Genomic DNA, 27940 nt, shown 5'->3' with positions numbered 1-27940 from the left:
TACCCAGAAAAAAAGCTCAGTTAAATTCAAATCTGCACAGAAATCTATAATCAGGATCTGAACACAGAATCCCTGACTCTCTTATGACTGGTACAAAAAATCAATTCATTGTTTGTTGTGGAATGGATTTGAAAGCAAATGGAAAATGAGTGAGGCTTTTGTAAAAGACATAAAATTAGGATTTCACTGACTTATGTTCTGGCAAACTACTGTTGGCTTCATATTACAATAATACTTCCAAAAGGGCGTATGAAACTCAATAAAAAAGGAGGGAACCATAATTTTCCTTGTTCCTGGCTTTGTGTTCTGCACATTGTTAAGTTTTCCCTCATGTTGAAGATGTCGAATCTCGAGGAAACTATATTTTGGGGAATAGAGCCTGAACAATGATCCAAAGGCGTAAAACCGATGAAGAATTAGACCCTAAATTAACCGGTAGATATTTATAGAACCAGGAAGAATCCAAATATGAAATAGAAGCATTCTCCAATTTCTAGATGCTTCTTTGTGCTGTGTTGGAATGACAGCAATAACATCTGCACACCAACAGCGGTACGAAAGCGAGGTCACACTCTCACCAGAGATCTGAATACAAACACTGGCTGGCAGATGGTGCGCAAGGCTATCAGCAACGAAGCTGAATCTTGGCTTACTGTCAACCTACGCACACACAAACACACACACGCGCACTTCACGCTAATGGAAGGCTAGCAGTCAAAATGATGTTGACAAAAGCGGATCAAATCCGTCATCGCTCTTAAGTGTGTTTGTTTTACCGACCTGAACAATTGCAATTTGTCCCAAAGTACTCGTATGCAATTTCACAGATCACACACACTGCACATACAATCATCACTCTTAATTTTTGTCATGCTATTTTGAAACTCAAAAAACAAATCGGTCCTCACGTTTATTGTATTTCCTCGCATATTAGCACCTCCACGTATGAGCCGCACCCTTAAAAATCGCCTTACCATTGTTGAATTGTACAATTTCTCTCGTATAAGCCGCGCCCTGATTCACCATTTTCACCTCCATACTCATGGTTTTAATAGGGGGTACAAATGTGTTACTTGGAAGGGATAACAATCATCGCACGTGGTATTTCTGAAATGCTGTAGAAATCGATTTCTGGATTGCACATTCCGAAAGGGTGTTGCCTGCACGTAGACAAATTCAAAAAGGTAGTCATGTGAGCAGTACGACCAGGAAGTGTGTCCATAGCGGTCTGGTTTGTCATCCCTAGGCAAGATGTCGGCATAAGTGAGTTTTTTCACGTTTTAAGATACATTTTAATTTATTTTATTTCATTCAAAGATGTCAAAATATTTTTTGGGCGTTTTATCTGTTTATCTTGTCTCTATTTTGAAATTAATGACCGTATCGGCCACCATAGTCTTGCGTTATGTCATTTCGCTTTTGTCACCTTGCAGTTTTGTGCATATTAAGTCTAATTTATGCGCATATAAGCCGTACCCTGGATTCAGTCGTCTTTTTTGCGACAAATACGGCGTATATGCGAGAAAATATGGTAGAGAGAAACCCACGCTGGCATGGGAACAAAATGCAAACACACCCGGGATTGAACCCCTAATCTCGGTTACCTAGTATCACGTCCCAAGGTCCTACGCAATGCAATAGTTGACCTGTAATTATTTACTAATAATCAACAGGAAGTCACCCAGAAACTGAAGTGACCCCAAAATGAATAGGAAGGGAGCCATTGAATTTTTTATGAATAAAATTAATAGGAAGATACCCAAAGTCATTAGGGAGTGGTACAAAAATCCCCCAAACTTCATTCTGAAATGACCTAGAAATGCCCCAAAAGAACAAGTCACCCACTGGAGTTTATTTTCAATTTATGCAAAAACTGTGTTTTCTAGTGATTAGATATATTCTGGAATGTAGTTTTAATTGATTTCTATACCAGATGTCTAAACCGCCTGAGGAATTTTCCTCGAAACGGCCAATCGTCTTTCGCGTTAGCTTGCGCGGTACATAAAAAGTCTCTAAGGGTGTGTTTCATTTGCATTTTGTCATCTCGCAGGACAAAAGACAATCATTCGGTCTTCAGTCTTCGGCGTGGTTAGCTCCCATCCTCCTTTTGCGTTGTTAGTCGATTAGAGTTGCCATTATAAGACAGTGGCACCAGGGGAAATAAAGGCAGCGGTGTGGAATTGCAAGGGCTGCAGCGTTGATTCCACCCTTTAAATCTTCTCCAGATGGAACGCTTTCAATAATTGAGATTGCGTCGGTGAATTAGAGGCATTTATTCAGAGCCTTCACCTCTTCTTTTCCTCTTTTATCATGTTCAATCTAAACGATCATTTTACAAACCGATACACGGATGCTCTTTGCCGGCGTTCGGTTCTGCGTTATGTAAATCTTTGTCAAACAGACGCATGAATAAGACTTATTTTCAATATGCTTAGATTTTTTGAAGATATTATATTTCAATTTATCCTTTTACAGATTCAAGTACATATTAAAATATTAACAAATGTGGAAATTAACTGCTGTGGGTGTCTTTAGGTGGTGGTTTAATCGGAATCTGATCCTTTTTTGGTCCTTGGGCAACAATTATTACTAATCCAATTTAACACTCACTTTAGGTTGTAAAGTATTGTTCATTCTAGATCTTATTACAATTTACCCTCGAGGGGCCAGAAGTACAACGATGAAGCATAAGGGCTAGATTACCGTATTTTCTCGCATATAAACCGCCCCCGCGTACAAGCCGTAACCTTAAAATGGCCTTAAAATCGTTTAATTTTACAATTTCTCTCATATAAGACGCCCCCTAATTCACAATTGTCACTTCCATGAGTTTTTCACGTTTTATGCTAGATAGGGTTTATTTTTTGTCTTGAATTTTATTCATAAACGTCAAAATGAATTTTGCTAGTCGTTTAATCTGCTTATATTTTCTCTATTTTGACATAAATTACCATATCGGCTGCATTGTCTTGCGTTATGGCGTTCCGTGCATGTCAAGTCTAATTTGGATTGGATTGGATAACTTTATTCATCCCGTATTCGGGAAATTTCATTGTGACAGTAGCAGAGGGTGATTAGACAGAACAACAAAGCAAAAGCACAAAGTACAAAGCAAATCAAAGTAAATGGGATCATTAAGTAACACCAAATCAAATCATTAAGACAGAAAAGCAGCAAAAACACAAAACGGGCAAGAGTGGACGGAGCTACCGCCGCCGGCTGCCACTTGAACGGCGCCATTTTGGTTACGGTAGCTAAAACGGATACAGACTCAAAAAGTTGGACAAAAACTGGAATTTGTGCGCATATAAGCCGTACCCTGGATCGAGTCAAATTTGCGACAAATACGGCGTATATGCAAGAAAATAGAGTCCTACTGAATAGCTCAACTGACATTTTTACCCTCAAATTGGAGATGATTTATTTGATATTTATATATTCGTGCTTTAAAATATAAAAATCATTGCTCTCGCTGTTTCCCCATTATTTATTATTGCCGAGGAAGGTTATATCTTAAATCCTACCCATACGCCGAGCCACACGCACTCACACTCCGACTCTGGGGACCCTCGAATTCACAATAGCTCTGTCCGAGATGCTCGGGTTTCAGTGAAAAAGCACACATGGGCATTGTTAAAATTTGCAATTCTCCCCGCGAACATGGACGGCTTTGTGAAGGCAGCAACTGTCGGTTGGAGCTTGAGCGAGAGCGAGGCGAGGGCAAACACAAGCCCATGTGTCTACGCACCGCGCTGGCCCCTGGAGGCTGGCGAGCGAAATAGGATCTCCCATTTTCAGGGCCATCTTCGCCCCTGAAAGCCGCCGCTGTGGTTCCTCCACTCGGAGAAAGAAATCTAATCTCACTTGTAAGGCAATCACAGAGCGAAGGTCCCAGCAATTTGTTGTAAGCACCCCCCCTTGTATATCAATGTTTTGACAGATTTCCTGACAGCCTAATTATTTGCCAGGGATCCAGCCGAGACTTTAATTGTAACGCCCATAATTGTACGTTAAGCTACGGGAATGTCGGGACAAAGCACCGGCTGCCGGGGTTATAAATATTACAGTACAAATAAGTCGCTTTCATGTGAGCTGTTTTGTGCGGTTACCGCGGCTCGGTAATCCGGCTATGAAAGAGGATCTCTCCGGAGCCCCGCGAGGGCACATCTCTCAAATCAATTCATTACGTCGCAATATTCAGCGGCCGACGGCGCATCTCGCATGGATCAATTCATTACGCACGACTCTGCGGTTGAAGAGGCGGCGGCCGACCGCGGTTTCAAGCGGCGGGATCGGCTTTCGGGAGTGCGGCGAAAACAGGCAACACTTAACGTTGGAGCTCCGTTCTGGCAGAGGCTCATGACTTTTGTATAAAGGCATTACATCCACCTCTGCTCGGCCTAGCCGCACTTGCAGATAATGCATTTTTTTCCCCTCATGAAGCTTTAATCGCTCCGGGTGTCTTGCCAATGCAAAGACAGGAAAACGGTGAAGATGATCAAAGTACCTTGTTGTAAGAGATATCTGTCTCGCACAGTGTCGGTATACACAAGCAGGGCAAACACACGATAGTCATTCGGTTTATCTTGAAAACCTGTATTCGGGATCTTGAAAACAGAGCCGAGTTATGCCAGAATCCCCTTTTCATATCAATAAGCCTAAACCTGATTGTTCGATATCCAAGATATGCTATGTTGTGTATGATTTTTGCGACCTTGTCCAATCGGAAAACAGTCAGACCAACGGCAATGTTTAAGTAAAAAGAAGAGCTGATGAAAATTATCACGATATTTAAACATTATCAGTCGATATCGATAATTATCACAATAACTATCAAAAAAAAGAAAGAAAACGCCAGTGAGAATTCGCTTGGAACTTTTAGTGTATCGGCTCTATGTTGTCCTGCATCTCATAACCACTTATTTGGCCCTGTTATTGTCCTTTTGCATTCATGCTCCGTGTTAGCCTATATTGTTAACATGCTAAAAACACGTTTCCTCGTCATCCTCTTGAGTGTTGGTCTGGAACTAGCATTCATCTCGCAACAGCATCCCATTCTCTGTGGTGGCCAGGTGGTGTTATTACAGTTTAAAATGATCAAATTTTTAGCGAAAGATTTTAATATCTTTGACAAAAAATTATTTCACGATAATTATCGTTATCGTTTTAATGCCCAGCTCTGCGTTAAACCTGTTCAAAGATCATTCGATTGTAAATTGATCATTACTAAGACAGCGGCAGTTGCTGTATGATAATATTTTTATCATATTTCCTGGCTGGACTCTCAAAATCCATCTTGTTAGGGGGAAGAACAGCCACGATTATCATGAAATATCATGATGTGAGTGTTGGCCATCTTGAGTACACTTTTTGAGCAGCACTTATCCCCCTGTTATGTGGCACTCTGTCACATTGTTTAAAAAAATCGGTATATGTGTCACCCAGTTCAACACCATGTTCAGCACTGTGAGGATATGAAATTGGATCATCACATTGTCTCTCTTGAGCAGAAAACAATTACTTGTATAATCCAATTTAACACCAAAAGAGCTTCCCAAACTCAACCCCAGAGACGTTGGAATCCGCAACATAAAGTGCCTTACACGGAGGTCACAAAAACAACCAGACCAGCATAATTACGCTTGCAGGCGGACTCATTGCGGCGGAGCAGATTGAAGTATCCTCACATGTGCCCGGTATTGGCTTGGACTCCGCAAAGAGTTTGCCCCTGTTAGTACAGCAGTCGGGAAGATTACCGAATTTGTTAGAGCTACTGTGATGAATCAAATATGACGTTAAATTGGGCGTTATCCAAGTACCAGGGGTGGAACACTGACCTAAAATCAGCTAGGTTATGCAAGAAGAACTTTTTCAGGTACGCAAATATTATCATTCATCATTCAGTTCTAGCCCGCAAAGTTGCCATGGATTTGACGTCTAGCACTTAAGAAAAATCATATTTCGGAGATACTGTATGAATCAAAAGCACATTATTAGGGTCAATATTATAAGGAAGTTAATATGCCTGTGTTTGTAAGTGCAAAATATCAAATTATTCCATTCGGAAAAAGAAATAAGTCGATCTTGATGAGAACCTGCTGCTTTTTAAGGATGGAAATTACAATTTTCTTACCAGTAATTTAAGATGTGGCGGTCAAATTGCTTCTAATGTCGAAATTCGAGCAAGCGGAATTGTGTTTTATTTATTAATCACAAATGTACAATTATTTCCTTAATGTGTTCCAAAACTGAAAAGGCACAAATGTTTGTTTTTCACGTTTTATGCAAGATACGTTTTTTCTCCTGAAAATGTCATTCGTACACATCAAAACTAATTTTGTTTAGCGTTTTATCCGTTTATTTATTTTATTTTGAAATAAATGACCGCATTGTCTTACGTCACATGTGTCAAAGTAGCGGCCCGGGGGCCAAATCTGGCCCGCCGCATCATTTTGTGTGGCCCGGGAAAGTAAATCATGAGTGCCGACTTTCTGTTTTAGGATCAAATTAAAATGAAGAGTATAGATGTATATTAAATTTCCTGATTTTTTTCCCTTTTAAATCAATAAATGTAATTTTTAATCATTTCTGTGTTTTTAGTTCAAAAATCATTTTGTAAAATCTAAATAAAAATATAAAAAAAGCTAAAATAAACATTGTTTTAGATCTATAAAAAATTTAATATTCAGGGATTTTAATCCAGTTCTTTTAATCCATTTATTTAAAAAAAAATCTAAATATTATATCTAAAATGTTTGTGCATATCGTCTTTTTATGCGCATATAAGCCGTACCCTCGAGCAAGGAAATACGGCTTATATGCGAGTAAATACAGTATTATCTGATTCAATTGGTCTCAAGCACTAAGCATTTCCACTTCTTACCTTTTTACTCTTAGGAACACACACACGTCTGTTCTGCATGGAACATTCCATCGTAAAAAGGACAATTTAAAATAGGGCTGACGTGTTTACATGTAACTTAAAATGTCTTGTTTGCTTTTTCTCCCCAACTGTTATAGTCATGTTCGGGTGTATCTATCACATTTCCCCTCCCAGTGGATACACATACACAAATACACACGCAAACACGTTGGGGGGGGGGGGATGTGTTCTAATTACAAGGCAGGAACATAGTCATCATGACTGCAGGTGGGTGGTTTGTCAAGATGTGCGGGATGCGTGCGGGTGACACGCCGTCATGCTGTTTCCAGCCAACAAGGCCTCACAGTGTGTTAAAAAGCCACACCGTGGATAAGGGAGAACACAGTCTAGCGGACTGGTTACATTGACATTTCGAGATGTCCAATCGATGTCCCTGTAAGAGGGCTTCATGTTGGGAAGGGAAAATGAAGGCTATTTGACAAAGTAGCGCCTTTATCTGCGTGGAAGGAGGGCGATAAGAATGGATGTTATTTCCACTCAAGTCTTTAGATGTTAAACCTGCTCTCTGCATAGGTTTGTAGAATAGCTTGAAAGGATTTACAGTACAAATTCTGGGGTTTTTTTGCACTTTGAAGACGATCACTTCAAAAATCCGCAAACTAGAAGTTGTTCTAGCATACCTGTCAACCTCTGCCGATAACTGCCCTTATAAATGATTATGATTCCCCTTACAAACCCCCAAAAAACCTTACAAACACCGTACGAGTCGTACGGTGTTTGTAAGGTTTTTGGGGGGTTTGTAAGGGGAATCATAATCATTTATAAGGGCAGTTATCGGCAGAGGTTGACAGGTATGTTCTAGGTTAGCCGCAACAATAGTTATGTGTGTAAGCTCCCTTTTGAATACGATTCACCGAATATGGTCGACCAAAATTTTGAGTTATTGGCATAGTGGCGCGTAAAGTGAAACATTCCAGTTTGGGGGGGAAAATGGGCTTTGGGATGACGATAAAAATCTTTGTGACGCGTGATTAAACCAAATGGTGCAAAGCGACTTCCTAGCAAACAGTTGAGTTGAGTTGGACAGATGAAACTCCGATCTGGTTTACGTTTGCAGTAGGTGTTTTTACAATGTATGGAGAAAGTGGTGTCAGCTAAGTAAACAGTATCAGAGACCAGACAGTAACATAAAGGGAAAGCAACAGACATTACACTATGTTAATAATTCTCAGACAGTAATCGGCACACAGGAGCGTGAATCTAGCTCAAACTCTTTGGTTTTACCCTATCAGATGGGTCCCAAAAACAAAAATATTAGTTATTCTAATATAGATGAAATAATTGAAGATGGAAACCCTACGTCTGCATTCAGACTGCAGCCATACTTTATTCCAATTGGATTCCTTCTGACCGGCTCGGTGACTCGAGTGGACCTGGGTTCAAATCCAGATCGGTCCACCTGTGTGGAGTTTGCATGTTCTTGCCGGGCCTGCGTGGGTTTTCTCCGGGTACTCCGGTTTCCTCCCACATTCCAAAGACATGCATGGTCGGCTGATTGGACACTCTAAATTGCCCCTAAGTTTGAGTAAGAGTGTGAATGGTTGTTAGTCTCCTTGTGCTCTGCGATTGGCCGGCCACCAATTCAGGGTCCGAAGTCAGCTGGGATAGGCTCCAGCACCCAGCAAATATAGATATATATATATATATTTGAATAAGGTTTTGCGAATCAACAACACAGTACTTTGTGCTTTTTGCTTTTGCTTTTGCTTTGTTGTTCTGCGGCCTTTGACTGTACTGTCTAACTTATAACTATGCCTTTTCTTGCTACTGTCACAATGAAATTTCCCGAATATGGAATGAATAAAGTTATCCAATCCAATCCAATACAAACAACCCCAACGCAAGTACAGAATAAAGATTGTCAATGAGCGCTAGCTATCAAACCACTCTGGAAGAAGTCTAAAACAGTAAACATGGGCTTCCTGACAAGAGAGTAAAGAAAAACCTACCTCGACACACGGTCCCGTTCTGCGCCGCCTCGTTGCCAGCCTTGCACATGCATCGACCAATGGGGACCATCCATTCTCCGTCACCGTTGCAGTACAGCTTGATGGGGACGTCGACTTCCTCGGCATTGGGTATGCAAACCCCTCTTGCCGCCACGAGCGAGGTGCTCTCAGCCCCAGATAGCGTCTCTTGGAACAGCGCCCCGTTGGTGATAATTCGAGCGCACTTGCGGTAGAAGACCCGGACGGCTATTAGCGACATGCAGCCGCCGTAGTCCTGGAACGCCAGGTAGAAGCCGTTTCTGGACACGGGGCCGAAGCTGCGCACCTCGGTGTTGATTTTCATCACTTTTCCGCCCAGGTCCACCTGGGAGAAGCTTTCGTCGGCCGCTATGGTGTCTACTTTGCTCCAGGGGTTCTCCATCCAGGCCGGCGAGGTCCTGGTGGCCGTGTCGGAGTCCGATTCGTAGTAGTAGAGGTTGAAGGTCTCTTTGCAGGAGCCGGGGACGTTGGGGATGCTGCTACAGTCCCTGACGGAGAACTTCATCTCCACGTGGATCCTTTGTGCGCCTCGTCGCCGGATGTACTTGGTGCGCACCCAGTTGTTCTGGTTGTTGTCAAACACGTTGCACACCTGGTAGGTCCTGATGGTGTTCATGTTTTCGTCGTAACCGCTCACCTCCTCCCACTGTAGGAGAAATAAAGGCAATATTAGATTTCCATTAGCTAATCGTTTTCATATGTTTATTCCAACATTTGAGCCACAGAAATGCAACCTTCATTTTTTGGGGGGTTATCGGTAAACTATAACTGTTTGCGTGAAATGTACGTACTATACTATTAGATGGATCTGAAGCCTTTGAATTGAATGAGGTTAGAATTGGGTATGTTGCCAATATCATATTGTTGCGTCATTTATTTAGTGATTTACACCCCTACAATACACTAATCAATGTTCATTTTGTGTGTATGGTTGTTCATTAAACCTGGTAATAGATTATTGGATCTAAAAGTAATAAAACACATGTTATTAGATGACAGTAGTATTTGAAAAATGATTTTGAGGCTCTTAGATTTATTAAAAACATAAAATTTTGGATTCACTTTGTGGTTAACATATTAAATAAACAACTACGTACTTTTTGAAAAAATCTGTAAAACCAAGTTAATAGATTATAGAATCTAAAAGTAATAAAACACACGTTATTAGATGAAACTAGTATTTGAAAAATGATTTTGAGGCACTCTTGGATTGATTAAAAACATAAAATTTTGGATTTACTTTGTCAATACCATATTAAATAAACCACTACATACTTTTAGAAAATTTCTGCAAGACCACTTAATAAAAAAATGGGATTTATTAAAAACAAAATTTTGGATTTACTTTGTCGTTACCATAAATAAACTACAAACTTTTTGAAAATGTCTGCAAGACCAAGTTAATAAAAAAATGGGATTTATTAAAAACAAAATTTGGGATTTACTTTGTCATTACCACATTAAATGAGTTACGCACTTTTTAAAAATTTCTGCAAGACCAAGTTAATTAAAAAAAAAAAGTGGAACAAATACATTTCTCACCCCACAAAAATATTGTAAACCTACATTTTATCGGCCATATTTAGTATTACAATGAATACGCAACCTTACAAAACGAGTTGTTCATTTCTTTGTGCCTGAACAGACAAATTTGCCAGAAGATCAAATAATTACAACATGTGGAGTCCCACTGTAAAGAGGCAAAAAAAAAGGTCAGCATGGTTCTCATTATGAACAAACAGTAATAATCCTCCGCCCATGTCTGTTTTCTACCAACAACGCATTTATTGCCGGGCGCACTTTGAAAAATGTAATTATCGGCACATAATCAGCTTAAGGCGACGTTTTGATGAAATTGATTACACGGTGCAAAGAAACATCACATCTGCGACATTAGGCCCTAAGAAGAAGAAAATGAGAAGCAGCTTTTTTTCCGAAAAGCAGCATGTGCTCTCTGAGCCCGGAGGTCCCGTTTCGGCACGTTATCGCATTTGGCATGTTAACCCGTTTCGTGCATCTTTGAACCTGGCATCCATTAATAAGATCAAGCTGATAAGGTCATTTTCAACACCGAATATATAAACAAGAACACAAGAGTAGCGTGCAGACGTAGCTTGTTGCTCAATGACCACAGATAACTTGTTAGCTTAGCGTATTTGTAGCGTGTTTGTCTTCCCTGATCCAGATGTTAAATTCAAACTATTTATCTTGCTGCCAACGACCACAACACATGCCGTGAATTCTATACTGTACTGTTTACGTGTCTTTGAATTAAATTAAAAAAATATATAATTATATTTAGGAATGATGAAAAAAAATTATTAAGTTAAATGTTCATGCTAACTCAAATAAAAATTGGCATGCTTCTTCCAAAATTGATGTTGTTTTTTTACATTTCTTATCAAATCAAGTATTTTTCTCTACACATCCTTTTGTAGAAAAATATTAAATAAAATTAAATCATTGTTGACTTAATGCCGGTTTATTCATTTCTTATTTGCTGATTATTTATTTGTCTGTTTGTTGTTATTTGTGCACTACTACATGGTGAAAGCTTTGCATCTCATTATACTTGTATAATGACAATAAAATAATTCAATTCAATTTTATAATGTAGTTCTTATTAAAAGAAACAAATGAGTTAAATAATTTAATTTTTTGTTGAGCTCTTATACTTTTTAAATGAAAAATATGTCTCAATAATTTTAAATCAAATCAAAGTATTAAACAAAGGATTCATTTTGGGAAAAAATCTACTATATAAAGATGATTGAATATAAAATAACTACAATAAAATATGAATAAAATATAATATATGAAATACAGGGATTTCACAGAACTGTGTTTTTTCTTGCTGTTAAGTTTTTAGTCAAATAAAATCAACCTAAATGTGTTTATTTTGAGTGTGATAGCCAAACTGACTTGTATTTAACAGCGTGTATCATTTTCCCTCTTGTTCGGGAAACACTGATTTGTAAGGCCGGGCAACGTAGTTCCAAATTATAGTTCCACCGAAGCTCTTTATTTCTGTCAGTGTGCATTGAAGCAAAAAACGGGGGTTCAACTCTCCAATTATTCTGGGTCAAATTGAGTCATTTTAAAAGTAGACATTAAGGGGGAATAAGTTACTGCTTAATTGATTAGAAGCCAACAAAATGGTTATTAGCAGTCTCAATTCATGCCCTGTAGAGCATTTAATGATTTTTTAAACTTTTTCTAAGGAACGAGATACAATATCGAACAGTGTTTCCCAAACTTTTTTTGAGCTGTGGCACACTTTTTGCATTGAAAAAAACCCACTATCTGGATATCTTTTAATTTAAAACAATATAGGCGAAAATAACAATAGTCATTCTCATCAAAGTTTTATCAGAAGGAATCACATAAACCTCCAAAATAATTCAAAAATCTGATTTTTCACACTGACCTAATGTCACCAAAATTTGATATCTGCAGACCCCGAAAAATTTCCAGTTGGAGTGATGCAAAAATAATGTCATGTTTTTAATCGCATAATTGTATGACTATTCTCCAAATAGGACTTAAATCTCCTAATATTACGCAAAAAAAGTGTTGTGCTCACAGACTTTATTACGTCGGCAAGAGCTGATGCCTTAGAAACCAACCAACTTAATTATACAATGTCTTTAATCACATAATGTTATGACTTTCCTCCAAATAGGACTTAAATCACCTAATATTCCGCTAAAAAAAGTGTTGTGCTCACAGACTTTATTACGTCGGCAAGAGCTGATGCCTTAGAAACCAACCAACTTAATTATACAATGCAAAACATTTTCCTTTGAATATTTTCGCATTGCAAATTACCAAAATCACCCAAGCACGTCAGCACTCCTGCTCCCGCCAGACAAAAAACAAAAGTAGCAGCTCATCATAACTCGGAAAACAATATTTCTCGACTATTATTTCTGTTCTTAGCCCCCCAACAAAAAAGGAGGGATTACAAGATCATATTTATTTTGTTTCTGACGGTTTACGATAATCCCATGTTTCGTGACAAACTGACCCAAGAAGATTAATGCATTTCGTGACAACAAACATGATAATGACATTAAAAAAATAGGTTTAATGGGGACCTCCTTATTCCCGGAGTGGGGCGGGGCCTAAGAGGGTTAGTCCTGGGCTGAAAACAACATTAATTGGGAAGTTTCTGCCATTTTGGGGGATTTTAAAACATGACCTTACTCATATGACCATTATGTTGTTGTCGTTTGGTCTTGTTTTGCCCGACGATTGCGTGCTGATGAAACATTTCTACGCTCCACCGTCACCCACGATTAAATGTTTACCATCTCACTTGCCTTAATTGGAGAAACAAATCTCATACTGTAGTTTCTTTTCCGGAGAGGCTGAACATGAAGTCACCGTGATTAACATCAGAGTCAGGAAGCGAGAAGTGGGTCATACGTGCCGAACATCAACTCTCACGTCAGGGAATGTATTTATTTTTTATTTACCGTCTCATCACTTGTGCTAATCAGGACAAAGCAAGATGGCTGCAAAAACGCACGAGCTCTCTTTTCATGTTTATCCACATTCCAGCAACCCCGTTTCAGTCCCGATGTGACACTCGGCTGGCTTCGGGCGTCTTCGCAACCGACATGGCTGCCTCTTTTGTATCTAAATGGAGCACATACTGTAATGGCTCACTGGCACGGTGAAAAGATTCTTTTCACTTGAGGCAAATCCCGAGAAACATCAATCACGAGCAGAGCGACGGAGAGAATATTCCGCCGGGCGACCGCAAGAAGTATTATCGAATTCACCGTGGAAATCTGGTCCGCATTTTGCGCCCAGTGAGACTTTTGTCTCTTTTTTCGGTTGTTGCTATCAATTGACTGGCTGCAGATGTCTCGGGGCCGAATTTGCCAAGGGCGTCAACTTTAACTCTATTTTGGGTTTATTAAAAAGAAAGGGAAAAAAATATTTGCTTAAACGTGATGTTCACAGATGTGGAAATCACATTTTTGGGTTATGAAGGCCACAAATAGTGATATTGTCTTAAATACAATTAGTAATTTTTTGACTATAAACCACAACTTTGGTCTTATATTTTTAATCTAGCCCAGTTTGCCTTATTTCTGGATTTTTAGTCTATGAAATGCATGTTTTTAAGTGTAAAAACCTTAAATTGCAGTGCGGTTTAAACGTGAAGAAATGCACATTTCTTGTAAAAAAAATAAAGAAAATAATGGTGGGTGTGGCTTATAATCAAGTAGGCATTAGGGTTAAATGATTAACATTATTATTATTTTATTTATTTTTTTACTAATGAATAAACTGTTATAAAAAATATATAAAACTCGCGCGCAGGCGCAGTTTTCTGACCTCTAACATTTGACCTTTGAACTCATTACCCCAAAAATTTGATCACCTTTTCAGACAAAAAAAACATCCTTATCTTAACAGCAATAGGTTCATTCGTTCTTAAACATAAACATACGGTCAAACAAAATAACAAAAACTGAAATATTCTGGTTATGGACCTCAATAAAACCCTACATTTTTTTAATTCCTAGTTAAACAAGTTACATTTTTACTACCATTGATGATAACAGACGTCCAATTCAAGTAGATTGAACGTTTTTCACTGAAATGAATGCATATTTTCACATGCATTGCCTCCCATTGACACGTCATTTCAACTAAGAGAACTGCCCAAGAAAGCTCAACTTTATCGCTGCCAACCCTCCCCTGTCAAAGCAGATTCAACATCTGGTGCCCTCAATGGGAGACGAGTAACTTATTTTCTCACATATTAGCCGACTCCATGTATAAGCCGCACCCTTAAAATTGCCTCAAAATCGTTGAATTTTACAATTTCTCTCGTATAAGCCGCCCCCTGATTCACAATTTTCACCTCCATATTCATGGTTTTAATAGGGAGTAAATATGTGTGACTTTGATGGGAAAATCCTAATTTAAATCATTGTACGTGGTATTTCTGAGATACTGTATGAATCAATTTCTGGATTGCACATTCCTAAAAGGGTGTGGCCTGCAGGTAAACAAATTCAAAAAGGAAGTCATGTGACCACTACAACCAGGAAGTGTGTCCGTAGAGGTCTAGTTTGTCATCCCTAGGTAACATGGCAACACCCAAAATAATTTTTTAAAGTGTTTTATCTGTTTATCTTATCATTATGTCGTTTGGTCTTCGTCACCTTACAGTTTTGTGCATGTCAAGTCTAATTTGTGCACATATAAGCCGTACCCTTGATTCAGTCATCATTTTTTTTAGCGACAAATACAGCGTTTATGCGAGAAAATACGGTAAATTAGCGCCCTATCGGGGTTAAACACTTTGCGCCGGAAGCGCCGAAAAGGTGGCGACCTTGACCTGGACGTATCAGTGGGAGAAAGACGAAAAGAAAGTTTCTAAACCCCAGAGAGCCGCTTTGCATCATCTGCAGCCGCTCCACTTCACATCTGATATAATCTCTCAAATTAGAGCCCACTTAGAAAGGACTCTGACACATTTTGATGGCGGCCGGGGAGGGGAAAGTCAGCCCCTTTCCTTCCAAAAACTGGCATTCCATCAAACACTCTCCGCCTAATTAGAATGGCTCAAATTCTTTATTCCCATGTCCTAATTAATCACCGTTGAGTGTGTTGGTGCTGGGTTTAGCCCCGGCCATTTTCAAGGGTGAAAAGGAAACAAAAGAAATGGACACATGTGGCATTTGGGGATAACACCGATACTGACATGGAAAAACTTGTTTGGAGAGATTTGAAAGCTTTAAAGCCTTTGTTCTGACAGAAAACATAGTTTGTAAAAAAATAATGGGCAACATGTAACTTCTTTATTAGTTAGTATCGAAAAATAAAATATTCAACCAGGTGTAGTTGCTACATTTTAATAGGCAATTCGATTTAAACATGACAACCTGTTATGTCGTTTTTTTTCAGGGCTATATAGTAATCCCTCGAATATCACGGTAAATGTAGACCAGGTAAGTCCACGATAAACAAAAAACTGCAAAGTAGGATCACCCCTATTGTTACTACCATAATACATGTTTTTGCACCTATACAGAAATACAAGTACACAAGTACAAAGATCAAAAAGTGTATATTTATTAAATATTATAGCTATAAGCATGTCAAAATATTTTAGTGCATGTGTCAAAGTGGCGGCTCGGGGGCCAAATCTGGCCCACCGCATCATTTTGTGTGGCCCGGGAAAGTAAATCATGAGTGCCGACTTTGTGTTTTAGGATCCAATTAAAATGAAGAGTATAGATGTATATTAAATTTCTTGATTTTCCCCTTTTCAAATTTATAATTGTAATTTTTTAATCCATTTTTTTCTGTGTTTTTAGTTCAAAAATCATTTTGTAAAATCTAAAATATATATAAAACGCTAAAATAAAAATTGTTTTACATCTATAAAAAAATGAATATTCAGGGCTTTTAATCCAGTTTTTTTAATCCATTTATAAAAAAAATCTAAATATTATATCTAAAATGGTCCGGCCCACGTGAAATCAAGTTGACGTTAAAGCGGCCCGTGAACCAACCCGAGTCTGACACCCCTGCTATAGTGTATTCATATCTAAATATAATGCATATATTTAAAAATGTAACTACTTTAAATACAGTACTAACAGTGAAAATAGTTTCTCTCCGCTTGATATAAAGAGTCCTCTATATTCCGACATTTTCCTAGTGGCAAGTAGAAGACAGGGGAGTGGGGTCAGCGTGGATTTTCACATTTTTACGAAGTATTTTTTTCCCCGAAAAAAAATCAGCGATGCCGTGACTCCGCAAAAGTTGAAGCCGCGCTATTCGAGGGATTACTGTACTTACCTAATAAATTGCCTATTTAGCATGTTGTTATTCATTTTACTGTTGCTATTGTAATGTTTGTTCTTCGTTTCTGATTAAATGAAAAAACTGCCCTCCAAAAAATGAGACTTATACTCCAGGTACTGCAACGTACGTCTATTTTTTTACCTCTCCTTTGTGTATTTTTTTTGGCTTGCGTGATTTTTAGTCTGATAAAATACAGTCATTATCATTTGATCATGGTTTAGTTGTCAAATAATTTGGTCATCCTTAGTGGACAAACATTTTTGGGTAACTATTCGAGGTATCACTGTACTTACCTAATAAATTGCCTATTTAACATGTTATTCATTCTACTATTGTTATTTTAATGTGTTTGTTCTTCGTTTCTGACTAAATGAAAAAACTGCCCTCCGAAAAATGTGACTTATACTCCAGTTACTGCAACGTAAATCAATTTTTTACCTCTCCAGTGTGTATTTTTTTGGCTTGCGTGACTTCTCGTCTGATAAAATACAGTCATTATCGTTTGATGATGGTTTAGTTGTCAAATAATTTTGTCATCCTTAGTGGACAAACATTTCTGGGTAACTATTCGAGGGATTACTGTCCTTACCTAATAAAATGCCTATTTAGCATGTTGTAATTCATTTTAATATTGTTATTTTAGTGTTTGTTCTTTGTTTCTGATTAAAAGAAAAAACTGCCCTCCGAAAAATGCAACTTATACTCCAGTTACTGCAACGTAAATCAATTTTTTACCTCTCCATTGTGTATTTTTTTGGCTTGCGTGACTTATAGTCTGATAAAATACAGTCATTATCATGTGATCATCATTTAGTTGTCAAATAATTTTTTGTCATCCTTAGTGGACAAACATAACATCCCCCCGAAAGAAACCGTTTGATAAAAATGTTGGCTTTGTTTGGCTTTTTGATTTTTTTTCTATTTTTTTTTTAAAGCGGGCATCATCATCGCAGGTCATGAGCAGCTATTGACCTTCCCACTTGCTGACGAGCGGCGGGGAAGCCGAGGGGCAATTAAACAAGAGCGGACCATCTGCGGCTCACAGGACGCTCATAGTTAGATACCGACTAACACAGAAACCGGTGGGGGCGACTGCAGAGAAGTGGTGGTGGTCATGTGGGAGGGGGGTGGTCAGGTTGAGGGTTAAAAGAAGAAGAAAAAAAAGACCCCAAACAAAATGTGTTGTGATGGAGGGGGCCTCTTTTTGTCCTGTCACGGCCCCTTTGGCCCGCTTTCATCACGGCCAGTGGAGGGAAGCAAATGGGGCATAATAAGAGCCCAACGATCAAGCGCCAAGTGTGAAATTAGAAGAAACGTCTTCATTTTCACAGCTTTTGGCTTGGGAGTGCTGCGAGAGGGTGGTCATGGGTTTTAAGCGACCCAGGTGAAGGAACGCTGGTGCCGCACGTCGCCAGGCGTTAGTCTGAGCCCTTTTGCGCTCTTGGCGTAAGGACAGAAGTAGAAATTGGCTTATTCGTCCTATTTTTTGAAAGCTTATTCCTGCCTATGAGAAAGACTACTTACTGGCAAAGATGGCTATTTATTGGTCAATTTTATATCATGTAAGTAAACATAGGCGGTGGTCAGGGGGTTTGCACGTCTGCCTTGCTGTTCTGAGGTCAAGGGTTCGATCACTGGGGGGTTCGGAGTTTTGGAGTAGTGTATTTTCCGCCCACTTTAAATTGAAATTTATTGTTTTTATTATTAAAAGACTTGGCAGAAGAAAAATCTACTTCTAATATTTATATGACTGCTTCAATAACTTCTCATAATCAAGGTATTTTTTAAGTATAGCGCCCCCAATGGCTACAGTGGTTAGCACGTCGGCCTCAGAGTTGTTTAAAATGAATCAATAGTATTTGGGAAAAAAATGTAGTATTTTTATATTTCATTCAAATACATTTATTTTTAAAAATACATTTTTTGGTCTTCCTATCCAATGAACCATAAAGAAAATGGCCAAACGTTAACGATTTAAACACTTTGATCTATTGGTCTACCTGTGTGGAGTTTGCATGTTCTCCCCGGGGCTGCGTGGGTTTTCTGGCGTGGCCCGAAGTCAGCTGGGATAGGCTCCAGCACCCCCCGTGATCGGCTTTAGGCATCAGCAATTGGCTGGCATATTATTTTTTTGTTTGGTATCGGCATCTGTCTTTCAAAATCCATGATCGGTCGACTGCTGTTTATTGGACATTGGTCGTCTATTCTACATGTCGCTGGATAACATCATAGATACATCATAGGTACATCATTGATATGTCATAGATACGTCATAGATACATCATAGATACATCATAGATACATCATAGATCGTGACCGGACGTTTCGTCGAAAGACGTTTGGTCGACCGGACGTTTGGTAGAATGGACGTTTGGTCGCCGGGTTCGCTCGCTTTCAAATGACAGAAAGTTTACTGTTGATATTTTGATATTAGATATTTAGATATTAAACTCACTCTCTCTCATGATTATAATTTTGAGAGCTGGTTTCAACAGTAACAAAACGGCAACCAAACGTCCGTTCTACCAAACGTCCGGTCGACCAAACGTCCGGGGACCAAACGTCTTTCGACGAAACTTCCGAGTACCATCATAGATGCATCATAGATGCATCATTGATACATCATAGATACATCGTAGATACATGTATGTCGCGGGATGCGGCCTCACGTTGGTAAAATAATTTCGTACATCTGCTTCCCAGCGATACAGCTGTGAGAACGCGCTCCAAACGCAATTTTTTTTCCGAAGTCGGCCAGTTGGTGATTGCATCGTGTTGGCACGCGCACTCAGAATTTCAATGAAGCGTCGCACCACTCCGAGTGCCGCCGACGCTACATCATCACTGACAGATGTAAATCAATTATTCACTTTGCTCCATTTTCGGATGCAGCCTTTCCTCGGGGAGTTCTCTTTTGGCATCAATAACACACCTCTAACGCCACAGCGTGGAAGCATTCCTCTTTTGTTTGTGCTCTTTTGCTTAGCCTTCCACTTTTAAAGTGGCACTTGAAGTTGTTTCAACTAGGTTGGAGTTCACTTCCCGTTGTTTATTCGAAGAGATGAGACATTTTTAGACCGTTCGACATCAGAATCGACCCGGGACAAAAGACGGTCGAACCGACAATGCAAAAATGCAGTATTTTAGTGCAGTGTTTCTCGGAGAGACACGAAGATTTACAACGTTCCAGTGCATTACCAGGCTATAATTAAAAACAACTCCGGAGACGCCGTCTCGCCTGGTGGGAAACCTCAGTCACGCTTCCACATTAGCTAGCTCCCTGCCACCGGCCGCACGCCAATCCGTCATTAAGTGGTAGCCAATCGACAGCGCAGTTAAGGAAGTGCAAGGGCAGAGGATGGGTCGCCAGACTGGACCTGACCTTTGTTGGATTTCCCCGCCCTACTTCAGAAGTACATATTGGCCACTTGAAATTTTTTAGCTGTTCTCGAGAGGCATTTTGGGTTATTTTTGTAAAGTTACAAATAAGTATCCACAAGTAAACAGTGGTTTGTTTTTTTTGGGTTACAGAAAGTACATATTTATACAATATTGTAGTCCAACGGTTCTGGTTTGCCACAAGTTGGTCAACTCCACGACCGCGTGGAGCAATAGTGATTTCCTTGTACTTTTATATACTTGTCAAACGTATTTTATACGTTTTATGAGCATTTCAAATTGTGTACGCCGTATAACAACTTTTGTATGGGATTTTTTTAACTACATTTTTTTGTAAAACCGATCTGGTTTTACCCATTTCAGCTCTAATCCGGATAGTCTCGGTCACTGGTAGCAGACGAAAACTACATCGCCGACTGCAAATTTTATTGTCATGTTTTAAGCATGATATGCACATGCGCATTCCCCTTTAAGACATCTGCTTTACTTTATAAATATAGCGCGTCAGCAAGCAATGTACCCAGCTTTAGCCTCACTCCCAATGGATGCCATACCGGGTAAATTTTTGTTTTTTCTGTATTTTATTAATTTTAAAATATAATTTTATAACGACTTTTGCACGGGATTTATTTCTTTAAGTACGTTTTTTGTAAAACCGATCTCGTTGTCGCCATTTTGGCTCAAATCCGGATCGTTTCAGTCACTGGTAGCAAACAAAAACGTCATCATTGACTGTTAATAGTCATCGCTCTTTTCACTATGTAAATACATATAGCGCGTCAGCAAGCAATGTACCCAGCTTTGGCCTCACTCCCGATGGATGCCATACCTGTCAATTTATGTTTTTCCTGTATTTTATTAATTTTATAATATAATTTTATAACAACTTTTGCACGAGATTTATTTCTTTAAGTACGTTTTTTGTAAAACCAATCTGGTTTTGCCCATTTCGGCTCTAATCCAGATCGTTTCGGTCACTGGTAGCAGAGGAAAACATCATCATCGACTGCTAATAGTCATATTTTAAGCATCCGTCTTTTCACTAGGTAAATACGTATAGCGCGTCAGCAAGCAATGTACCCAGACAGTCAAACCGTTAGCATCCTACAGCAACATCTACAGAATCTTGAATTTAGTGCACCAACTGATTGGGCACCCCGTCCACTTTGGAGAAAATTTTAGACTTTTAAGTGCGCCCTATGTGAGTAAATATGTGCCACATTGCATTTATACGGTTTATTATCACGTAATAAGGGGAGTTGCAATCATTGATAATTGGCCAAAGTTGACAGGTATGCTTTCACTTTGTTCCAAAAACATCCATGTTAAGCTGGTCGTTCAAAATCAGTGATGGTATCATGCTTTAAATATGATTTTTTTTTCGTAATGTCATCTGTCACACGATATTCATTGAAGCAAAAGTGCAAATTTTTTGCATACTTTATTCCTTAAAACAAATCTGTCTGCGTGGGTTAGGAAGAGTGGATGTCAAGAACATTCCCACACTGCCTGGGGGACAAATTGCGCTCCGCGTACATTTTCCACCGGGTGTCAGTGTGTTTGGGGTTAAGTTTGGCTGTCATTTTTAGGGGCGAATTAAAAGCAAGATTTTTTCAAAACGCGCCGCTGGCACCGGAAAAAAAGAAAAAGAAAACACAGGAAGGAAAATTCCTATGTGACTAATTTGACATTGTAATATATTGTAAAGCGGGAGTGGAATAACGCCAACTGACAGAACATATCTGATAAATTCTGCTTGTAAGTGTTTGCCTTTCCATTAGGCCACGACGTATTTGGTGTCACGTCGGGATGAATTTCAAGAAGCTCGTAAAGGCCTGGTACTGATCCACCGGGGGAGCCTGTTGCACCCAGAAAACTGGGTTTACGTGCATGGAGTGGGTGTGTGTTTGTGTTTCTGCGTGTCACGGATTCGCCACCTGTTGTGTTGGGCTTGAGGGTGATGAGCTATGTGTGACATGCTCATTCGCTCTTTGTTTTCAAAGTGAAATGATCCAAAGGCTCGGTTCTTATACCCGTAAAACCACAAGGTTAGGGGGCTTCTTGCATTGCATGAATAGAAATTGTGTTGGTTTTCAGCACAAAGTCAACAAGTTGTCCTTTCTCGTACTATTTGAAAAAGATGGATGATAAATATTCTAAACCTACCTGAAAATATCCTTTTGAAAATAAAATACCGCAGAGCTTTTAGGGCAGGGGTGTCAGACTCAGGTTGGTTTGCTTGCGGGCCGCTTTAATGTCAACTTGATTTCACGTGGGCCGGACCATTTTAGATATAATATTTAGATTTTTTTAAATAAATTGATTAAAAAAACTGGATTAAAAGCCCTGAATATTCCGTTTTTTATAGATCTAAAACTATGTTTATTTTAGCTTTTTAAATATATTTTTAGATTTTACAAAATGATTTTTTTAACTAAAAACAGAAAAAAATGATTAAAAAATTACAATTATTGATTTCAAAGGGGGAAAATCAGGAAATTTAATATACATCTATACTCTTCATTTGAATTTGATCCTAAAACAGAAAGTTCATGATTTACTTTCCTGGGCCACACAAAATGATGCGGCGGGCCAGATTTGGCCCCTGGGCCGTGACTTTGACACCTGTGCATGACACCTTTTAATTGAAAGAATTGAATTTGTTGCTCTCTTAATTACAATTTTCCTCAAAAAGGGGCTACCGATACAATCAATTGAGGTATTTAATAAGTTATATTGTATATCTATTTATTAATGACTTTTTACATTCGTCTGCGGCATTTGTTTTAAATATTGAATGCTAATAGTTTTAAATCTGGATTTTATATGCTAGATTGCCATTGCGAATGGGTTTTTGCTTCATGTATTAGCATTAGGAGTGTATCAAAAGCTAAGATCGCGCCTAGAAAACCTTCAACTGCTAAACAAAAAATACAATAAATTCTGTACAACAAATGCGGTACACTTTATACTTTCTTTTGGAAAAACTGTCAGGCTGGCTCTAAGAAAAGGTTTATAAAGCACTGGGGAAACCCTAGACATGGTGTAATTTCTTTGGGTAAATGTTTAGTTTGACTGTTTACACCAACTAACAGTAAACAGCCTAAAGTCTCTTAAAAATGATTTATAATTGTATCTGACACACATGCTGCATGTGGTGCCACAATTGCATTCCTCGTATCTGAAAGTCAGTTTGCGAGTCAAGTCCGAGAGACAGGTTTTAAAAATGTGGAAAATGATTCACTCATATTTCAAGGTGCCACTTTACATTTCAAGATGCATTAGATTTCAGGGCACTGAAAGACGCATTACTTTTCATTATTCATTCACTCCACACTGTATTAATTTCAGCCACAGCTTCCCTGGGGCAACGTATTTGCGCCATCCGTCCATCTGACCAATCAATCTCGTACTACAGTCATTCCCAAAGAAAATGCATACCTGTTAACTTCTACGTTTTTAAATCATTTCAAATTGTGTACGCTGTATAACAACTTTTGTACGGGATTTTTTTTAAGTATGTTTTTTGTAAAACCAATCTCGTTTTACCCATTTTCGGCTCTAATACAGATTGTCTCGGTCACTGGTAGCAGATGAAAACGTCGACTGCTAATATTGTCATGCTTTAAGCATGATAGGCACACCCGCATTCCCCTTTTACACGTCCCCCTTTCACGATATAAATATAGCGCGTCAGCAAGCAATGTACCCAAACAGTCAAGTTGTCAGCATCATACAGCGACATTTACAGAATCTTGAATTTAGTGCATACTGATTGGGCCGTTCGTCCACTTTGTAGAAAATGTTAGACTTTGAAGTGTGCCCTATGTGACTAAATATGTGGCGCGTTGCATTTGTACGTTTGAATTGAAATAATCAGTTTCATCATCAAATACAATATATCATGGACAATCATGATACAAGCACCTCGCCTTCTTAAAACAGTACACTGCAAATAAAAGAAAATTATGAATCTAAACATGTAGCATAAACTTGGTTTAAAATAATTGACAAAACGGCAGTGTCTCTTATTCATTTGAAAAATATTTGGCAAGCTAAAATATGTAGAAATGTTCCAGAAATGTTTGTAGAAGTGAACTAAATCAGACAAAAAATCTGCTGTAATTATTGTATGAAAGCCAAAGACACACATTATGATGACGTTTTTGTCATTTGGACTTGTTGGCCGCAATGCTTAAGGGGAATTGCAATTATTAATAAAGGGGAGCAATTGGCCGAGGTTGACAGGTAAGGAAATGTGTCTTTGTGGGATCGAAATTCGAACATCCGATCTTTTAAAAAAGAAGAAGTAATTCACAGAAAGCCTGGTTGGTCGAACCGGCAGCTTTAGAAATCGGAATGAGACCAACGCTACCTCAATTTTCACTAATTTCGTTATACGCAGCTGTGTATGATGACAATAAAGGCTTTTGATCTGATTTTGATTTGAAGAAACACACTGAGAACCGGAAACAGAGTGATTAGATACCACAATAAGAAAAAAAACAATCTACATCACGATTGTGTTATGATAAGGAAGCAGTTGTTCAAATAAAGCCGCGCTAAGAAAACCGTCAAAGATGTCCGGGTACCGTTGGATAAATAAACGTCTCTGGCCATGAGATGAGGAAATGCGGTCATGAAAATAACTGACAGACTCCGGTGATGGCAGGAAAAAAAAAGAGGAAGCCGTTACACTGCGTTCCTTGTCGGGAGCAGCAGGAAAGCGACAACCGGCACTGTCGGGATGGAAGAGATGAAGAACATCTTTAAAAGTTGTATCATGGAACCGACAAAGTCCGGCCTTTCCAGCACGGCGGGGGCTAATTCAAACCATCTTTCGAACAGACCACAGAAGCGTAAATAATTGAGGAAAAATTGGCCATGGAGTTTTTTGTTTTTTGGGGAAGATCCAGCAAATAAGTCCAGATTTTGCTTCGTCTTGGTCCCATCTTGAAAAAGTCGGAATCTCGTGGCTACGAAACAGAGCGCGGCCGAGACGCTGGTTTTGGCGCGCCGGCACGCTCGGCGTGTCTTGCATGTGGCCGCCAGGAATGCGGGGAACCTGGCAACCCGGCTGGAAACGTTAAGAATCAAACGGCAAAGCCTCGCGTCCGGGCGGTTGGCTCATACGCAAACTATTTAGTTCTCCAATCTGTGATGGTTCAATGAGTCGCAGAGGGATCATTAATGCATAAACAGGCTGCGTAAACAAAACAAATCATTTTGTAATACAGTGGTACCTCTACATACGAGCATCTCGACCTACGAGATGCTCGAGATACGAGGACAATTTTGAGCAAATAATTCGCTCTAGATACGAGAAAAATTTTGAGATGCGACCAAGCCAGGTGGCCATGACACGAGGCTGTTTATCATTGTAGCGCACTGTCTTTTTTGCCGCATCTCTTTCGTGTATAACAGATATCTACGAGAACTGAACGATTTATTCAGACGAGTTTCTCCTACGCATCGACCAGGAAACGCACAACACGCATGCGCGGGCAAAAGGAGGGCTTTCTGGGTAATGAAGTATACTCGTGCACACAACACCGATAGCCAATGGCACCCTTTCTCAGAATAAAACTTCATTACCCACAATCAATACGTGGGTAGGCTGTTATTCCTTCCTTAGCCTGTTAGCTCCCGCGATCGCTCATTCAAGACTACTTCTCGTTGGCAAGTGGTTGTGCGTTATCCTATTGTAAGGACATTTGTGTGCATCATTTTGGGAATATTTTGAAGGGAATACAACAGCAAACAGCCCATCGATAGCGAACGTGAGGGTGGAGGCGTGGCAAACAGCTAACCCGCAGAACGAAGGTAAAAAAAATTAAAAAAATTAATATTCAGTTTTGTGTAAAGTTACATTAAACGCATGTTTGAGTGTCTGTATATATTAATCCAAGTTAATTAAAATTTGTTTATACGGTTACAAGTGCGTTGCCGTGGAAAAATTTGTAAATTAGTACCACTGTAGTTGTTGCCATGTTAGCTTGGGTTTTTTTCTCTGGCACTTTGGCTTCCTCTTAAATTCCGTATCATTTTAACAGTAATCCCTCGAATATTGCGGTTAATGTAGACCAGACATGGCCGCGATAATCCCAAAAAAATAGAGCAGATATTTTAATATCCCCCAAAATATGGTCATTTATATCTTTAAATGCTACACAGCCACTCCCAAAAGACCCCAACGGGCTCCCTCTTTGGTGGGTTCCCGCCCGGCTCATGGATTCAACTCTGACCCGAGAGTGTGAAACCCAAACAGCAGCATTGAGCGACAAGTGCATTTTTCATGGCAATTGAACAAATGCACACGAACTTACCAAAAGAAGAATGCCAGCACACGCATGCATGCACACGCAAAAAAGCCTGACAATTTTAGCCAATGATGCAATTATGAGCAACGTGACTCACGCTGTTGTCACTGGATCCCGACACCGGAGAGACGGTCCAGCCGAGCTCCGCTGTGGCCGTGGTGGAGTCCATGAGCATCTCTGCGGAAAGAGGGACACGCAGAGGTCAGGATGACATGGATTTACGGCGACTGACGGATTGCTAACCATAGATGGCGGGCCATCGAGGTCGCCATTAGTAACATTTCAGATCAGGTTCAGTTTGGATAAAAAATGACACTGCACCAGAGACAGTATTGTCATTTTCTATTATCGTATTTTCTCGCATATTAGCCGCCTCCGCGTTGAAGTTGTACCCTTAAAATTGTTGAATTTTTACAATTTCTCTCATATAAGCCGCCCCCTGATTCACAATTTTCACCTCCATATTCATGGTTTTAATAGTGAGAACAAATGTGTTACTTTGAAGGGAAAATCTTAAGAAAATTCATCTCACGTGGTATTTCTGAGATACTGTATGAATCCAAAAGGATCATCTGTTGGATTTCCAAAAGTACAATCAGGTAGATGAATATCATTCATACACGACAAAATTAATTTTGTTTAGCGTTTTATCTGTCTCTATTTTCAAATAAATCGGGCGCATTGTCTTGCGTTATGGCGTTTCATCTTTGTCACCTTGCACTTTCGTGTATGCAAGTCTAATTTATGCGCATATAAGCCGTACCCCTAATTAAGTCATAATTTTTTAAGGGACAAATACAGAGTATATGCGAGAAAATATGGTACTTTTAATGTACTTTTCCGTATTTTATTAGTTTTTTGATCATTTCAAATTGTGTACACTGTATAACAACTTTTGAACATGTTTTTTTTTAACTACATTTTTTATAAAAAACGATCTGGTTTTACCCGTTTCAGCTCTAATCCGAATGTATAGAACCTGATGTAATGCAATTAAATTTGTGCCTTTTTTTTTAATCTTTCAAAGTCTATGCAAAACAACATTGTTTTGACGTATACTGCATTGACATGTGGGAAAACGTGAAGCTTCATAAAAAGGTATGTTTTAGAAATGATATTAAATGAGTCTGAAAATATAAAGCTCGTAAATACCAAAACACGAACAACAATCAAAATGTCAACATTTACACAGCCCCCCTAAAGCTCTCCCTTTCCCAACAAGTTTCCGACAATGTTGACACATCCCCATTTCTTCCTTCTTAAAATAACAATACAAAGCAAACTATGCCATCAACATATACGTGACCTTCACTAAAAAATGACCTAATCCACCCAAATGCCAATCACAACAGCTTTGAGACATCCCTGACAGATGGGCAGTCCCGTCCGACATTTGACTTTGTCGGCTAAGGAGAAGAAAAAAATGAAAAAATGCTGAGACCAATCGGCGGCTA

At 39.2% G+C, this 27940-nt stretch overlaps 1 protein-coding gene across 4 annotated transcripts in view; it reads right to left on the bottom strand.

The window, feature by feature from the left end:
- Positions 1-27940, bottom strand: part of ephb2b (eph receptor B2b) — a 166259-nt gene that overhangs the window by 74146 nt on the left and 64173 nt on the right. For all 4 annotated transcript variants that reach the window (XM_077603213.1, XM_077603215.1, XM_077603214.1 and 1 more), the window contains exons 2-3: positions 26584-26663; positions 8893-9577 (exon numbers count right to left, since the gene is read on the bottom strand). In XM_077603213.1, coding sequence (XP_077459339.1) covers positions 8893-9577; positions 26584-26663 — 765 coding nt within the window. The remainder of the gene's footprint in view (positions 1-8892; positions 9578-26583; positions 26664-27940) is intronic.

This window comes from Stigmatopora argus, chromosome 6, assembly GCF_051989625.1.
Source record: "Stigmatopora argus isolate UIUO_Sarg chromosome 6, RoL_Sarg_1.0, whole genome shotgun sequence".
NCBI classification, from domain to species: Eukaryota; Metazoa; Chordata; class Actinopteri; order Syngnathiformes; family Syngnathidae; genus Stigmatopora; species Stigmatopora argus.
Note: the sequence above shows the minus strand (reverse complement) of the source record. Positions and strands in the feature narration are given on the sequence as shown.